Source organism: Sturnira hondurensis, unplaced genomic scaffold, assembly GCF_014824575.4.
Source record: "Sturnira hondurensis isolate 20B ecotype Veracruz unplaced genomic scaffold, ASM1482457v3 Scaffold0004136, whole genome shotgun sequence".
Taxonomy (NCBI): domain Eukaryota; kingdom Metazoa; phylum Chordata; class Mammalia; order Chiroptera; family Phyllostomidae; genus Sturnira; species Sturnira hondurensis.
The window spans coordinates 44,015,415-44,033,662 of NW_028076767.1; the positions used below are offsets into that span (position 1 = coordinate 44,015,415).

An 18,248-nucleotide genomic window follows, 5' to 3' on the forward strand; every position below is an offset into this window, starting at 1 on the left:
TGGTTGTTTTTAGAGCAAGAAAGTTCTGAGCCAATTGATGAAAACAAGATTAGAAGTGAAAAATGCCAGGTCATTTTAAGAATGAAGACATACTTTTAAAGTGGAACTTGGTATAGTTCTCAGTCATACTAAGTGGTCAGTAAATATTTGTTAACTTCACTTTAGTTGTTGTCATAGTAGTTTTTTTGTTGACTATGAATGATTCTTATGTATTCATCAAAACAAGGTTTCTATACTTGAACGTAATTCTCATTTGGGGTCAGATAATCCTTGGGGTGAGGTGGGTGTGGGATTGTCCTGAGCAGTGTAGGATGTTCAGCAGCATCACTAACACATTAAGTATCTGTAACCCGCTGTCATGGCAACCAAAAATGTCTCCAGATATTGCCAAATATCCTCTGGGTGTCTGGGCAAATCTCCTCTGGGAGAAACCATTAATGAAAAAGAGAAAATAAAGTTTTAACACTTTACCTGTGGAGCTAGATCATAACAAAGGAAGGTTAACATCTCTAAGTATGGAGACAGTAGCCCAGAAGGATTAATTACTTTGCCCAAAGATAATAAGTCAGTAGTCAAAATGATGATTCCAAAGTGATACTCAACTGATGTGTGTGTCCTCTCTGTGTAACTAAAATAGTATATAACTTACAAGTAAGATAAATGACCCTAGTTAGTCCTTTGAAAAAATGGTATTCTTTTTTAGAAATATTCAGATTTAAGGTGATTTATAGTAATCATAAAATTTGGCGATCCAAGATATGCCTGGACTAATAACAACAGCACCTCACAAATGTTTTATCTGATAAATACTGCTTTTAGATGGAATTTTAAGGTCATTCGGCATAAGTTGACATTACTGAGAAATTTGGTTTCAATATCTTATACTATAGTAGAATTTTTAAAATAGCAGATGTATCTTTATGTCAGTAGAACATAGTGATTATTTTACTATTTTTAATTTTTGTTTTTTGATGAGGCAGTGTTTTGTGTTTTTAGATGTTACTTATTTATTTTTATAGAGAGGGGAAGAGAAGGAGAAAAGAGAGAAGAAAAAACAATAATGTGGAGAGATGCCTCTCGTGTGCCCCCAACAGAGGACCTGGCCTGCAACCCAGGCATGTGGGTTCTCTTCCCAGTCAGGGAATAGTAGTAACTTACTCCCCTGAGCCACACCAGCCAGGGCTATTTTACTGTTTTATTAAAGATTAATTCAGTTTTTCTAAAAATAACTGAGTAACTATGACAACTGGTTGGACTTCTTATATCCTAATGAGTTTTCAGCTATATGTCACAATTTTGGTCTTTAATTCATAATGGAAGATTATATAAAGAATAACATTGATTTTAGAGGTTCTCTAAAATGGAATATGCAGGAAAATCATGACATTATTCTAAATGTAGATGACTGTTGCTAATCATGATGATACATCAGCATCACTTTTGGAAGTTTTTAAAAATAAGAATTCCTTTGGTCTCTTTCCAGAAATGGTTGAATTTGGAATGGGGGCTTGAGCATGAACTTTAAATAAAAGTTTTATAAGGGATTTTGATATATAGTGTTGAGAATTAGTGCTAGTAGATAAATGATAGAACAATTTCTATTAAAATACAAAAAAAATCATTTTTAATAATAAATGTAGTATTGCCATAGAGAAGAAACACATCAGGTAAACAGAGCCTAAATTGGTAGTTAGTGTTAGTAAGATTGATGTTGCCTTTCTTTGTTTGTTTTGCTTTTTAATTTTTTTAGAGAAAGGGGAAGGGAGGCAGAAAGGGAGAGAAACATCATCAGTTGGCTGCCTATCCCACACCCCCAGCAAGGGACCTGGCCCGCAACCCAGGCATGTGCCCTGACCCAAACCAAACCAGTGACCTTTCAGTTTGTCAGGCTGGCACTCAGCCCACTTAGGCACACCAACCAAGGCTGTTATTGTCTTTGAAAGTACAATTTGACAATGTCTTTGAAACTTTAAACATGCGTATTCTGTGACACAGGATTTACATTTAAGAGTGCCTGTCCTGAAAAAATAATTGCCCAAGGACCTCTAATCACGGTCAAGGAAATAGTATACAGGAAGGAGTGTGCCACTCCACCGTGAGTGTCACAGGGGTGAAACTTAAGAAATCACTGTTCTAAGTTTTAATATTATAAGTACTTTCAAAATGCCAACGTTTCCAGAATATTTGAAATTTTTTTTTTCCTTCATAGCAGTTGCTCTGCATGGCTGTTTTACTCTGATTGTATGATTTGAAAACAATTTACATTATCTGACTAGAGGAGAAAACCCAATTTTATTTTAATTTTATGACTTACACTATTTGACAAATAAAAAGGAAAGCCTGGGAAGGGAAAATGCTAAGATACAGTTATGCTACATAAATGATAAGAAAATGGCAAACAACATGCATTCTACCAATATTGAAGACTTAATATATATGCTTCTTTTAAATACATGTGAATGTAAATTAAAATGGGTCCATTTGACAGGAGCTTTAAGAAGTCAGACTGCAAGGATGGAAAGTTAAAAAACTACCTCAAATTGAGAGTAAGATTGTTTTTGTATTATATTTCTTTTACGTACTGGTTTGGTTGTGGATGCTTGTATATTTGTGAAGGGAGTAAAGATCTTTAAGGCTTTAAAATATGAACCGGCATGCATTAAGTTATCTATAAAACAGCACACGTTTTAGTTGGGTGGCTGCCCAATTTCTTCTTGATAGCTCTCTGCCATCTTGGATATTACATATTATTAAATAATAAACTATTTAATAATTATTATGAAATATTATTTATTGTTAAATAATAAAGGGATACAGCAGAAAATAGGCCACATGGAAAATTACTGATACATTAATTAGATTTATATTGAATAGCAAGGAAATGCTTTTATTTAGTTATAAGATTCCGAAATGTTGCTATATTGCTAGTTTCAATATAGCAGTGATCTTCTTATAGGTGTCAAAGATTCAAGCAAACATTTCTAGGTAATAATAGTTCTGGATAATATTAAAGTTTTGTCTCTTAGGCAAAGACAAAGTCTATGAATTTCAGGTCATGCCAGCTTAAAATCTTCCTTGACTCAGAGTATACGTATTTCATGATAGTTTTTATCTAAATTTATTTATTTATTAAAGATTTTATTTATTTATCTTTAGAGAGGAAGGGAAAGAGAGAAGGAGAAAAGTATCAATGTATGGTTGCCTCTCATGAGTCCCCTTCTGGGAACTGGCCTGCAACCCAGGCATGTGCTCTGACTGGGAATTGAACTGCAATCGTGTGGTTTGCAGGCCCACGTTCAATCCACTGAGCTACACCAGCCAGGGCTATCTATTATTTAAATTGGATACAAAATAGCAAGGAAATTTTTACAACAGATTTTCAGTGTTCTTGTAACTCATTATTCTGACCTAATTTTTATAGCAGTAGGTTGGACAAAACTGTATCTTGTACATATGATATTCTTGAATAGAACATCTACTTTACATTGACTTTTCTTATAGGGCTTTTTTTTTAACTCCTCACCTGAAGACATGCTTATTGATTTTAGAGAGGGAGAGAGATGGAGAGAAACATCAGTCTGTTGCTTCTTGTACCCACCCCAGCTGGGGTCCAGATCCATAACTTAGGCATGCACCCTGACTATGAGTCGAACCTGTGGCCCTTTTGTTTTACCAAATGATGCTTCAACCAACTGAGCTACACCGATCAGAGCCCCTTTAATAACTTTTGAGGCACAACCTCCTTACCTTTAAGGTGCCTCTGGAATGTAGTTTAAAAATCACAGATAGTATTCTGAACTCTTCTTCAGTGATGAGCCATTTAAAAGATTAAATATTTGGTAAGACTCTGCATATCCTAAATTCCTAAGGTTCTAAAGCCCCCAGATAAGTTCATTCACAGATGAGTGACTTGGGAGAATTGGCAGCAGTAGGCTTCATTGAGAGTTTTTTGTTGTTGTTGTTTAATATAGGTGTTCTCAGATTATTTAAATGCAAAATCAAAAGACTATTTTAACACACATTCGCATGAGGGCTAGTGATGTGATACTTAGGACCTTAGACTACAGATTCTGTGGCTTGTAGTCTAGAACAGAGTTGCATGAGACAATTTAAAGAGGAAATATGCTTATTTTGCAAGCCTGAGTTGTGAGTTATTTGGGTAGAAGCTCCTGATCATTTAATAGGTGACCCATGACTGAAGTTTTGAAAAACATAAAAGTGCCTGGATATTTATAGTAACAGAAGGATAGCAATTTAAATCAGATAATTTGAGTACTCACTGACATTTATAGAGTACACTCTTTGTTCCAGATGCCGTTCTAGGTATGTTTGTGGTATGTTTCTCATTTCATACCCACAGTCCTCCTCTGCCTGTGTTATCACATTTAAAATTGAGGAGGAAATCAAGTCTTGGGTTAAATGACATACTGAGAGTTATATTAAGTAAGGGACCCACAGTTCGATTTCTTAGTCTGTTTCTTCAGAGGCCCATGGTACTTGCTCTTTAGGAAGCTGTGGTCTATTGGCCTGACAGAACAACCCTAAAGTTGGAGAATAAGGGTTGACACCAGGTGGTCATACTAAGTAATAGGTGAAAAGGACTAGGGTTCATGGGAAGGGACAGAAAACGCCCTTTGTAAGGGAGACATTTACTTTATAAGCTAATTTAGGAATATCTAGGTTTCTCTTTCTTTTGTTCAACTTTTTAGTTTTTAATTACCTATTCCCAACTTCTTACCCCCATTAGTAAGTGATACATTACAGTCTTAATTTCAATCCTGTCATCCTTTTTTTCCTCCTTTCTCAAAATCTTATCTGGTTTAAAGGAGGTAAACTTAGTTGCCTTTTTTTCTTTACTGTAGTCATTATGCACTTGGGTTTTTCCCCCCTCATTTTTGTTTTTAGGCAAAGTGACATATCCCCCAAAGGAGACTGCCTCACATCTCTATTCCAAAAAATTTTATGTTGGGGGAAATTTTGCCTTGGAGAAAAAAGTTTTTACCAAGAAATTTATTTATGTCTTTTATTATTTATTTAAAATTAAGTTGATAATAGTATTATATTAGTTTCAGAGGTACTATATAGTGATTAGACATTTATGAAACTTACTAAGTGATCTCTCCAAGTCTAGTGACCATCTGTCACTATACATAGTTATTATAATACTACTGACTCTGTTCTTTATGCTGTACATTGCATTCCCATGACTTAAAATATAAGGAATGCTTCACAGATACGCGTGTCATTCTTGTGCAGGAGCTGTGTCATGCTCATCCTCGATGTATCGTTCACATTTTAGTCTGTTTGCTGCCCAAGTGAGCACTGTTTGTCTTTTAAAAAAAAAAGAACTTAAATATCTTAAAGTATATGTTTAGTGAAATATTTAATGAATGTTATCCCAAATAAGTTTGAGGATTTGTACATATATTGTGTCCTCCATCCCACTCCTCTTTTGGAGATAGCCAAAAAATGTAGCATTTTAATGGTTCTTAGAAACATGGTAGAAAAGAAATCATACTTTGTTCACCCCAGTGAAACCACCCTATTATCCCTTCTCTTTAAAATGTAGTCCCTCAATCTGTCACTGATTCAGTTTTCCTTGTAATATGCTTTAGAAAACAGTGTGTAGCCATTAAGAACATTATATGTTTTCTTTAGTTTTTTTGATAAGAAATGTTTCAAATATAGCTTACAGAATTGTATTATTTTGTGTGGTTTTTTTGTTTATTCAGAAATAGTCAAGATTTAAGTTAGAGTTTAGATGGGATCCTGCCATACTTAAAAATTAGTATAAAACTATTCTGAAAAAATCATTATCTTCTTGACCTTAAATTACATTTTTTATATACACTAAAGTTGGGAAGGATATGAATAAATTATTATTTGGTAATTCTTTTGCTCTAATATAGGTTTTTTAGGGTTCTTTATAAAAATGTTAACTTAGAATTTTTAATTTGGTGCTATTTTTATTCTGAGGAAAATAGAACATTGGACATTGTTGAAATTTGAATGTTTTAATTTTGACATGAAACTAAACCAATTAACTATTTACCTTATGTTGCTGGTACATCAGTCTACGTCTTCAGTAGTTACTGTGGATTTCTTCAAGTTTCCTGGTTTGTGACGTGAAAACATATAGGTAAAACCTGTATGTTTCATAAAACCTATATGTTTGCGAAAAACCAAAATTTCACAATGAATTTTTACTTAGGAACTTGATAACATTTTGAAGTATTTTTGTATAGTTGATTGATTAAGCTCTTGACATGTAGGTTATATAGCATGGTAGAGGAAAAAAAATTCCTTTAGGCCATGGGAATGTACAGAATTGGATTGGAATCCTGGTTACCTTGAATAAGTTATTTAATATTCATGCATTTATCAAGTAATAATTATGTGCTGGGCATGTGGGTGGGAGCCGTGATGTGGGGAGAAGGTGTAACTCTTGTCATTAAAAAATTCGGAGACTAGTAACGTTGACTCCAATCTCTGAATCTGTTACTTTGTTGGCCAAATGGAGATGAGACAACTTAAAACCTCCAAAATAATATTTAGAGGAACCATAAATGATCAATATGAGCTAGATTATGTATTGTCATTCATACCCTTTAATCTAAACTACTCAGATATCAAAATATGGATTAAGTCCCTTCCTTGTTTGGGAACCACATTGCCCTTAGAGATTTATTTAAGTTGTCTTGATGTTTCAAATACTCTTCATTCTGGCACTGGACCACATGGCAAGCTTCTGGAATCTTAGGGCCCCATCCCTTGAGCTCTGGGGTTTAATTCTGTCTAAGCACAACAGTCTGTCAGCCTCCACAAAAATTCCTCGTTATTTTAGCCTGGTGCAGATACTTGCTATCAGTTAAAAGAACAAATCTGTAATTTGAAAACAAGCCACCGTGTAGGTCAGGGGTCTGCTGACTTTTCCTGTAAAGGACCAGCTAGCTATTTTAGGCTGTGTGGGCCATATGGCCTCTGTTGGAACTGTTCAACTCTGATGTTGTAATGTGAAAGCAACCATAGGAAATACATGAATGAATGAGTATGGCTGGGTTCCAACAAAACTTTACTTATGGACAGTGAAATTTAAATTTCTGACAACTTTCATATTGGAAAAAATGTTTTGATTTTTAAATTTCTTACTCATTTAAGAATATAAAAGTAATGCTTAGATTATGGACTGTACAACACAGGTACCTAGACAGAGTTGGCCAGTGGACTGTAGTTTGCTGGCCCTTGTTCTGGGGGGTAATCTATGAGTTTACTACAAACTATTAATTGGATAATAATTGTAGGGCATTTAGGTGAATGGTCCTGTTAGTAGTAGTGATTGTATGTATCAGGGTTTGTGTTCTGCTTTATTTTTCCTTATCCAAGTTTACTTTTCTAGACTATGTGTGAATAGTAGAAAACAAGTAGAAAAAACAAGGTTTTCTTGTTATTATTTAGTCCTATTCAGTTAAGAATTTAAGGGGCATCTTTTAAAGGCCAATTACTCTCATATTTCTCATTTACCTCGAGTCAAGTTTTGTAAATGTAAATTTCAAGTAATATGTACAAGATATTTTATACTTCAAATTTTAAAAACTTATAGAATAGGAAATTTGGGGCTTTAAATAAGTTGTGTGTACGTGCACATTTACATTCTGTGGGTGCTATTGAGCCAAACAGTGCAGCGGTGGGGCAGAAGTAGGTTTTCAAGTTGCAAAACAGTTTTTTGTATTATTTATTAATTATTGCATTGTTTTCCATATGAGCAACTGTAAACCTACTTTCCCCCATCTTATATTCTACTTTGAAAATAAAAATTTTTATACCGACTCTAACAATTTTGTATAATTAAACCGTCGTTTAAAAATGCTGTTAACTTTGCTCTCTGTAGACACCGGAGAAGAAACCATCGGAATCATCCAGAGGAAGAAAGAGAAAAGCAGAAAACCAGAATGAAAGTAGTCAGGGTAAGTGAAGGAGAATCTTCCTCCAGACCAAACAGGCATTTATAATTCCTGTGTTTTTTAACCAGTTTACGGTTTAAATACAAAATAAGTTTTCATGATTTTTAAAGCTATATGTAATTCTTACATTTAATAATAGTTTAGGGGTGTGCTTTGCATAAAAAATAATATGAAATGGGAATCTTTTTGTACCACAGTGTGTGGTTACTGTTTAGGTTTTTTTGACACTTCCCTTATTTTTTTAGATTAGAATTAATAAGATAAGTGTCATGCCCAAACCTGTCAAGCATTACTTTATACTTTCATTTTTTCTTTTTTATGTAAATCAGAATATTGAACTAAGAACTTTAGATCTCACTTTAAAACAAGCACCCAAACTTACTCATCCCTTTTATTTACAAAGGAAAACACTAAATAATTGAGAAACTTTTATTAAGGTATCATTTTTTTCTTTTTATATCTGTCCTTTATGATTTTTTTTGCATATCTACCTTTTGTAATATGAGCTGAGAAGAATTTTTTCTTAGCCTTCAAAATTTCTTACAATGGACAACAAAATACTATTGTTTAATTTGGCCATTCAAAATTAAATATAATAAAGTGGGCTCTTACAACATACATAATGATTTTATACATATATTACATGATTTGGGGCCATGAACCTGTGACATGTATTTGAAGCATTTGTCTTTTCAGAAAGAAGGAATGAAGTCATTCTAGCACCTTCTCTGGTTGTGTGGTGTATTGTATCTCTGTCCTGAGCTACTTTCTGGTTTTTGGTAGTTCCTCAAAGTTTCGTTTTTGTTTTTAAAGATTTTGTTTATTTTATTTTATTTTTTAGAGGGGAGGAGAGGGAGAAAGAGAGGAAAAGAAACATAAATGTGTAGTTGCATCTCATGTGCCCCCTACTGGGGACTTGGCCTGCAATCCAGGTGTGTTACCCTGACAGGGAATTGAACCAGTGAGCCTTTGGTTCCTAGGCTAGCATTCAATCCACTGAGCCACATCAGCCAGGGTAGAGTTTTGGTTAATGTATTTGGAGTTTTATTTAGTGTAAAGATACATTAATTGTGTCTGTTTCAACTTTAGTTTTAAAAACACAATTTAAAGCAGGTCCAAAATAGGGTGGGGCTTTTGAGTTGATTAATCCAACCTATGTCTTTTAAAAATCCCCATGTAATTCTTTGTGGTCTGCCATATGCAGAATTGTCTGATTCTCTTACAGTTTTAGATTGGTTGTTAGTTTTAATTGGATTTACTGATACTAGTTTTCTCACTCTCGTATTTGCTTTTTGCTTTTGCTTTTTTTTTAATCCTCACCCAAGGATATGTTTATTCAGTTAGAGAGAGACATTGATCACTTGCCTCCTACATACCACCTGGCTTGGGATTGAACTACAACCTTTTGGTGTATGGTAATGCTCCAACCAACTGAGCCACCTGGCCAGGGCTCATATTTGCTTTAAGAAAAGGGCTGGAATAAAGGGCCTCTGGGGCAGTATCAAACATACAAACATTTGCAGCATAGAGATACCACAAAAATAGAGCAAGAATTAAGAAAAGGGGTGGCTTTTTGTGGATTTTTTTCTCTTTTTTTGAAGTCACCTTCACACCTCTCCTCTCATCCAGAGTTGGGTCGTGTGTCCATTCCAAAACCACGTATGTCCAACAAAGGTATTGTTGCCTTTAAAAAAAATCAGGCCCATCTTACTTGGTTGGAGCATCGTCCCATACACCAAGAGGTTGTAGGTTCAATCCCTGGTCAGGCCACATACCTGGGTTGTAGTTTAGATACCAGTTGGGAAATGTACAGGAGGTAATTGATTGATGTTTCCCTCATGTTGCTATTTTTGTCTGTCTCTGTCGTTCTCTTTCCTTGTCCCTTCTTCTCTAAAATCAATAAACATATATCCTCAGATAAGGATTTTTTAAAAATCAGGTGCATCTCTGAAATTGAAAATGGATTAAAGTTCTCCTTAAGTACAGGCATCATGGAAAAGGGATGGTAAATGAACATAATTAGATTTCTTCTCAGAAGGGGAACTAGGACCTGAGGCTGGATGGGAGTCAGCTCTCCATAAAATTACATGTGCTGTGTAAGGAAAGGGGTGTTAACAAAATTTGGGTTCAGTTGGGCAAACAGCTTCTGGGTAGTAACCCTAATGTTTGTGTTCAGTAAGTAGCACTTCTTCAGAATCTGCAGGAAGGTTGTTACAGGCAGAAGGGGAATTCCTTCGGCATAAAATTTTTTGTCTTTTCTGACCTTTAAATAAACCTGTACAAAATTGTTGTTCAAAATTTCTAGGTAGCATGTATAGTCCTGAGTTCTTACTTAGTTTAAAAAAAAGTCCCCTGCCTTGTTCTAAGTAATGAATTTAAGGTTGTTGAGCTTTTAGTGTCTGCCATGGCGAAGTAACCGCATGAGCCAAAGCTGACCCAAGGTCGTTGAGCTTTTAAATGTATTGTTTGTTCACTGCAGTAATGCCTGGCACATAGTTACCACTCAAGATAGATTTCTTGAATAATATAGATGAATAAATTAATATAAGTCAGTATTGAATTGATAAATCTCTATGCTTTTATTATATAAAACTTTGGATTCCTTGGTATAGTAATTTTTTCTTTTGTAACTTGAAAAAATTATGTACTCTGTATAGTTCCAATGAAAGGTGGATTAATCCCATCCAAAAAAGCATCTCGAAACACCATACTGCTCTCCAACTTCCTAATTTAGTTTTTAGAAAACTGAGTCCATTTTAGAGCAAAACTTTTAATTAAAGAGCTGTAATCACTTTGTCAATATATGGCATGTAAGGAAAATATTTAAAATCTAATTTTTTAAAAAACAGCCTATAAATTTGGAAGTACTTTTTAGAGGATGAAAACATTTTTAAAAAGAGCATTCATATTAAAAAGCATGTTATTCTTCGTTGTGGTTTGTGTTAACAACAGCTTTTATATTATTATTATTTACAGGTGTGAATCTGTTTTAGATTTTTTCTTAATTCATTGATTTGCTTTAATGAAATTAGTAGATATTAAGCAATATTAATGACTGACTTTAAATCTATAAAACTTTTTACTTTTATATTTTAGGAAAAAGTATTGGGGGACGTGGCCACAAAATTAGCGACTATTTTGAAGTAAGTTCATTAAGGAACATCTTTAGTTCTTAATTCGATTCTGCTATGGGCTGAGATAATTGCTGTGAAGCACAAGGTCAGCTTTTGATTATCTGTTTGATTAGAGCATAGGTTTAGTCTATGTAATGTCCTGTCTTCCTAGGAACATTAAAATTTACTTCTGCATTGGTATGGTACAGAATAATTTTCAAAGTACTTTATCACATATTTGCTTATAACAACTTGGGTGATGAGCAAAATAGGGATTTACAGACGAGGAAACTGAGGACCACAAATATAAAGTAGCCTACAGAAAGACAAATTCTAAATGAAAAAGCAAAGACTAGAACTTAAAGTCTAACAGCCACTTGTTCAGAATTGTTTCTCCTGTCGATACAGGCTTTACTTACTACACAATAACATTTCAGCCCTGCAGATGGAGATTAAATAATGTCCGTCTAAGAGTTTCTGAAAATAATAAACAGTGGTAAATTTAGATTATAATCCAATTCTGAAGTGTTTCTTTGCTTCTACGCAGAAATGCTCTAGCTACTAGTTTCACATTATAAAACATTAACGTTATTATTAAAACAGCAAGCATCATCTACTCAGTTGAATATATATATATATATATATATATATATATATATATATAGTTACTTGAGAATAAGAAGAGAATTTGCTGATTGGAGGAAGGGATATATTTTTAAAAACATTGTTTTTCTACCCTCTATTGTTTTTTGGGGGTTGGAGAATCTAAGGTAAAATTGTTGGTGCCAACGAGATACCTAATACTCTTTAGTGGAGATTATTCCTTCAATGTTAATATCATGAAGAATCTTTGCCAAAGGTAGGATCAATTCAAATAAAATGTCAAGACTCTTGAATGCCTACTATGTGCTGGGCGTTAACGCTGGGCACTATAGATTTTTTTTTTAAAGATAGAAAAGAAAAAGTTACACAAAGCCCCTAAGTTATAGAAAGTTGTTTAATGATCACACTAGGAAGTCCCCGTCTCTGCTGCTCATGCCTAATACCCTGCAAGGAAGCCAGTAACAGCAAATTTTCTCCTCCCATTCTTGATACAGAAACATGAGAAATGAGAAAGGTAGCTATGGAATAGATTGAGTGGCTTCCCTCCCTATGTTGCTAAATCATGTACTGTAACACATGTCGTGCATGTAAGAAACGGTCAGTTTTTATTAGATTTTATACTGTTAAAGGGAAGGAACTCAAGTCTGTAGACTTTTATATAGTGCTACGAACATTTAGATATATAACAGATCTTGAGAATGGTGCTTCTTCTGTCTTAAGATGATTGATTTTGTTTACTAACATGTACATGTAAATGTGTTAAGTTTGGGGGATTAGTGTTTCTACTGGCTGGACAAACATAATGTGACAGTGTCATTGTGTCAGTTCTATCACTGTAGTTCTTAAAGTTATTGTTGAGTTTCAGACTTCAGTTTCATGCTAAAATTTGAAGGAAATATAAGATATGTTCATTGTTTGTGGAGGGAATTTATTTGTTTTTGAGTCTGCCACAGTAACAAATTATATATAGTTAGAAGTTCAAGAAATAAGGGCCTGTATAAAATATAATCTTGTCATGTTCTTATGATCAATCAATATTACCTCTATAGAGTGTTTTAGGACTTAGCTGTGAGAAACACTACCTTTGCTTTTTCTTGACCTACTTAAAAGACTACAGGATTTAATTTAAAATAAGATATATTTAAATGCTCAATGCTATGTCTAAAATAACATTTATCTAAACCTGTTTTAATGGTGATGTTTCTTTTTTTCCCTTAGTACCAAGGTGGGAATGGCTCAAGTCCAGTAAGAGGCATACCTCCGGCAATCCGTTCTCCGCAGAATTCACATTCACATTCCACTCCTTCTTCATCTGTAAGTTTTTGCTTGCGTAGTCACTTGTCTAGGGAGTTCTGTATACCATATAACTTTTATAATTTGTTGTCTTTATTGAGAACTTCTGTATATATTGTTTCTCTTTTCAAGAATCATTCTGTGTGGTTGAGTCCTTTTCATTGACCTAATGTTATTAGAATTTTATTACTGAAAGTGAGATTCCTCAATTAAGGTTTTCCTGAACTAATTATATCCAAGAAGTAACATTTCTGTAAAAGAATGCTGTTGAGCCTGTGGGGACTAATATGGAGACTCATAGCGATCCATGTTCAGTTAGTTCTAAATTTTAACTTTCTTATGAATTAAATTTCTCAACCATTAAAATGTTAGCATAATTCCTTTCTGGGTATCCTTAAGAAAAAGAATAGGTAGGCATCAGCCTTGGATTATTTAGTTCAGTATAGGATGAGGATCTTGGACCTGAAAATTATCTTACAACTTTTTTGGTTTGTTTCTGACATTTTATAACCTAATTCTTTTATCTGCATTGTTTTACATATTGGATTTCATTTTTCTTCACTTTCATTGTGTGAAAGTTCAGTGGCTAACCAGAAAAACAACATTGGCTTTTAGTAATTCAAAGACAAATTAAAAATTTTTGAAAATCAGAGTATCTCTTATTTATTTGAGTACCCTGCTTGTACTTCCAGTGTACCCTATAGACATGGTCCTTGTCTATAGACATGTATTTCATTTTTTCTTAATCATTTTGTACCTTGGGACACATCAAAGTAAAGTATAATACTCAACTGTAACTGTAAGAGTTGTAGTGGTAACACTGGTACAGTGATGTAATCTCCTATTTTCAATGAATGTGTTTTAAAACTAGTGACTAGATAAACCACAAAACTCATCAGTAAATTGATATTATATGACATATGGGAATGTATTGTCTCTAGTACTAAGAGTTCTGCATTAAGATTTGTTCAGTTTTACTTAATGTTTTTGTTTTAACATAATGTATTGTCCTTGTTTTATTTAACTGATTGAAAGCATTACATTTTTATTTTTTTAAAGATTTTATTTCTTTATCTCTAGAGGGGAAGGGAAGGGGAGAGGGAGAGGAATATCAATGTATGGTTGCCTCTGGCGTGTCCCTTGCTGGGAACTGGCCTGCAACCCAGGCATGTGCCCTGACTGGGAACCGAACCACGATCCTTTGGTCCTCAGGCTTGTGCTCAATCCATTGAGCTACACCAGCCAGGGCTAAAATTTTTTTTATGGCACTAGAATGTAACCATGAGGGCTGGGAATGAATGTGAAGGAGGTACTCAATAAATGCAAATTGATAAGTGGTGGTTAAAAGTTTTAAAGTCATTATGTTTTAATTAAGTTTATTATATTGACTGAAACTTAAGAAATATTAAGTAATTGTTGCTCAGCAGAAGCCTATTTTTTTTCTTGCTAATGTAAAAATTTTAATATGTTTTTTTAAGGTTCGACCTAATAGCCCTTCTCCTACTACATTAGCTTTTGGGGACCACCCTGTTATACAACCAAAGCAGTTATGTTTGAAAATTACTCAGGTAAATATTTATTGAAATTTATTGGTATGGTTTCTAAGAAATGAGTAACCAGCTTTGTGCAAACAACTCATATGTCTTCTCTTTGTTTTGGACATAGTTATAAAGTGAATCTGCCCATCAAGTAAGCTTATTACTAAACAAAAAGACAATTTGTCAGGAGTAAAAAGTTGAAATACCCAATTTACTATCATCTTGCCCTTTATTACACATTGGTTAAATATGTAGATATGTTAAGTAAATTAAATAAACAAAACAACCATAATAATGTCAAATCTGTTTACTGGTTCTTTTTGAACTTAACATCCAAATACATATAATCAGTGTCTTCATGAAGCTCTTGTGTTTATTGTAAGTGGACATCAAAGCCATTCATTTTGTGTATCTTCTGTATATTCGTATATGCTACGTACTTAATAAAAATACTTGAAAATTGAATTAATCCAATACCTTTTTCACTTACTTAGTTTTATTAATTTTGGGTACTTTTTCATTTCAACTTTCTACATGTGAGTTTTTGAATGGCACTGTCTCAGACCAGGCACTGGGAGAGTTGATCTTTTTTGCCTGGCTACCTCAGCTGCCTGATTTATTGCCATGAGACTTTTATTGCTAGGTCATGTCTAGACTTTTATTGCTGTTGCATGTGCATCAAAACTACTACTACTTTTTTTGGATGCTTTTTAGGCTAGGATTATAATAAGTACATTTGCTTTCAGTAAGTGAACAGCTCATAAAAGTTTTTGTCATGTTCAAAAATCAGAGTGTTGATGGCATAAAGCAGTGGTTAGATTGAATCTTAATGATGACTATATCAATAGTCTAAAATTTTAAATACACTTTAAATGTTTCTTTGTAAGTTTGTAGTACTTACACTTCTGATTAAAATTTAAAACTACATTGAAGCTTTTGGGGATAGCCTTTACATACACACACAAAATCAAGTATTTTCTTTGCTTTTTAGAATCAGGGTAAAATCAAATTTATGTTTACATGCAGTGATACATATATACATATATATATATATATATAAAGGAGATAATAAAATAGCTTTCTTTCATTTAGACTGATCTCACAATGCTGAAAATAGCAGCATTAGAGAGTAATAAAAACCAGGACCTGGAAAAGAAGGAAGGTCGTATAGATGACTTGCTCAGGGTAAGTAGTAAGTCATGAAGGTTTAAAAAAAAAGACTATTCAGAAATAGTAAAACTGTTGAAAAAAGACTTAGCATTGTAAAAAATTCTACAGCTGGAAAAAACCATAAGCCTTTTCTGGTTGTATAAGTACCTGAAAATTTCAACTTTAAAGTGAAAATTATTTTGTTAGCTCTTTAAAATGTGAATTGAGAACAGTTGGAGAAATGGATGGATGTTAATAAAATTTATTTTTATTTGAATAGCTATCATAAGACAGAGATAATTCATTTCATCTTAGTTTTAAAGTTAATTGATTTTGTTACAAACCTAACTGACATTTGCTGTTTTACAAGATGAAGTAACTACTGCAATTCTGTGAGATTTTTAGTGGAAACCTTATCAAAAGACCATCAAAAGGTGTTCTTACAATGTGAGGAAAGTGCAAAGCAGAGATTCTTGTCGTTAGAATCACTGAGTGAGGGAAAGGAGGGTGGGAAGCCCTGGATCAAAGTACTGATGCCATTATGCTACCCCGAGGAGTCTGATTAAATTGAGGTAGAGGTTTTTATATTGGTAGTTTTAATAGCATCTCCAGATGATTCCAGTTTAAGCCAGGATTGAGAACCATTGGTTTAGACAGTCAGTAAAACCAACATCCATGATTGTACCATGACAACCTTTGAAACGTCCAGTGTGTTTTTCCTGATTCCATCACATTCACTGCCTCACATCATTAACCACTATGAATGCGGTAATACCTTTACCATTAACCACTATTCTTAGTTTTGTGTTTATTATACTTTTTCATTTCTTTATAGTTTTATTACTTATATCTGTACAGTCTTAACGTTATTTTAGTCTGTTTTTGAACTTTACATGAGCAGAATTACCCTGTATATACCCTTTTACCTTGCTTGTTTTCACTAAATATTATATATACAATTTGTTCATTTTATTGCTGTATAGTGAGGCATTATATGAATATACCATAATTTATCTTTTGTTCTCTTGGTGGGCATTTGGTTTCTACTTTTTCCTAATATGAATTGCTCAAAACACACTTGTACATGTCTTCTGGGACAAATAATGGATTTCTATATGGTACATGCTTAGAAGTACCGGTCCGTGCACATCTACAACTTTGCTATATAAATGTCAGGTTTTCCCAAAAGTGGGTGGATCCCACCAGTGGTGGGCAAGAAATAATTTTGTTGTTCATTATCCTTGCCGAGTCTTGTTTTAATTGGATTTGACTTTTAAAAAAATTTTTGGCCAAAATGATGGATGTAACAAAGTATCTCTGATTATGCATTCCCTATTTATTTTTTTGAACATTGTTTAAAATATTTATTAACCATATTTGTTTCTTCTGGGAAATAACTGATCGTGTTTTTTGCTTGTTTTCTTGCTGGGTTGCTGTCTTTATTGATGCCATTTTTTTCACTAACAATATACAGGGTGGGGCAAAAGAAGGTTTATAGTTCATACGGAAGATAACAACAATTAATACAAGAATAAACTTTTGTGTACTCATAACTGTAAATCTACTTTTGCCCTACTGTCTATATTAATTTTCTCCAATTGTTTCAGTTGTATTTTCATTTCCTTACGCTATCTTTTGATGACTAGAGGCATTCAAAGTTTTTATGTGATTAAATAAATCTTTTTTATAGTTTCATTTGTACCAAATTATTAGAAAAGGTCTACCAAAATAATTTTTCCTTTAGATTATAAAGATGTTTTATATTTTCTTCTAAAAGTTTTATAGTCTTGTTTTTTAATATAAATTGTTAATTTCACTGGAAGTTCTTTTGGGGTATGGTATGAAGAAGTAGGTTTCGTTTTAATTTCTTTATAGATAACCAGTTGTCCAGCCTATTTAATTAAAAGTCCACTCTTTACTGCCAGCTCTGTCATATGAATCTAGTTTTCATAAATAAGTGGGTCTGTATCTGTGTTTTTTTGCTATGTTCTGTATTCTATCTGTATATTTCTATGCTGGTTTCACTGTATCTTTTTCATTGTCTTTGGCTGTTAGTGACAGAACATAAAACAGGAATATTTTAAATGAGATACAGTGTTACTTTTTTAAAAAAATATTTATTTATCTTTAGAGGGGACGGGAAAGGGAGAGGAAGAGAAATATCAATGTATGGTTGCCTCTCGTGAGTCCCCTGCTGGGAACTGGCCTGCAACCCAGGCATGTGCCCTGACTGGGAATCGAACTGCGATCTTGTGGTTAGCAGGCCCATGCTCAATCCACTGAGCTACGCCAGCCATGGTCAGTGTTACTTTTTGAGAGAACAGAAGTGGGCAGCCTGGGTGTGATGGCTTCACAGTGACATATATGGGATTTTTGATTACTTTTGTGTTTCCTTCTCATCCCTAGTATTAATGGTTTTTATCTTGAGGGTTATACGAAGGTACAAAATATTTATGACTCTAATCATAACTGTGTTCCTGAGCAGAAAACATAAAGAAGCAGGGAGTAACAAAAAAGGCAACAATTCTGTTTGCAGCTTCCTTGAATATTCTATTCCTTAGCTGCAAGGGAAGCTGGGAAATGTGATTTTA

General features: G+C 33.7%; 1 protein-coding gene and 1 non-coding gene across 4 annotated transcripts in view; one reads left to right on the forward strand and one right to left on the reverse strand.

Moving 5' to 3' along the window:
* Positions 1 to 18,248, forward strand: part of TLK1 (tousled like kinase 1) — a 154,396-nt gene that overhangs the window by 90,038 nt on the left and 46,110 nt on the right. For 2 of the 3 annotated variants that reach the window (XM_037044481.1, XM_037044480.1), the window contains 4 exons: positions 7,889 to 7,964; positions 12,896 to 12,991; positions 14,449 to 14,538; positions 15,601 to 15,693. In XM_037044481.1, the coding sequence (XP_036900376.1) occupies positions 7,950 to 7,964; positions 12,896 to 12,991; positions 14,449 to 14,538; positions 15,601 to 15,693 (294 nt within the window). In that variant the 5' untranslated portion in view covers positions 7,889 to 7,949. Of the gene's footprint in view, positions 1 to 7,888; positions 7,965 to 11,057; positions 11,105 to 12,895; positions 12,992 to 14,448; positions 14,539 to 15,600; positions 15,694 to 18,248 lie in introns of all 3 variants that reach the window. The other variant, XM_037044479.1, reaches the window with a different exon arrangement.
* LOC118986020 (U6 spliceosomal RNA) lies at positions 5,212 to 5,323 on the reverse strand. The gene has a single exon (XR_005066259.1). It is a non-coding gene; the product is annotated as a U6 spliceosomal RNA (small nuclear RNA).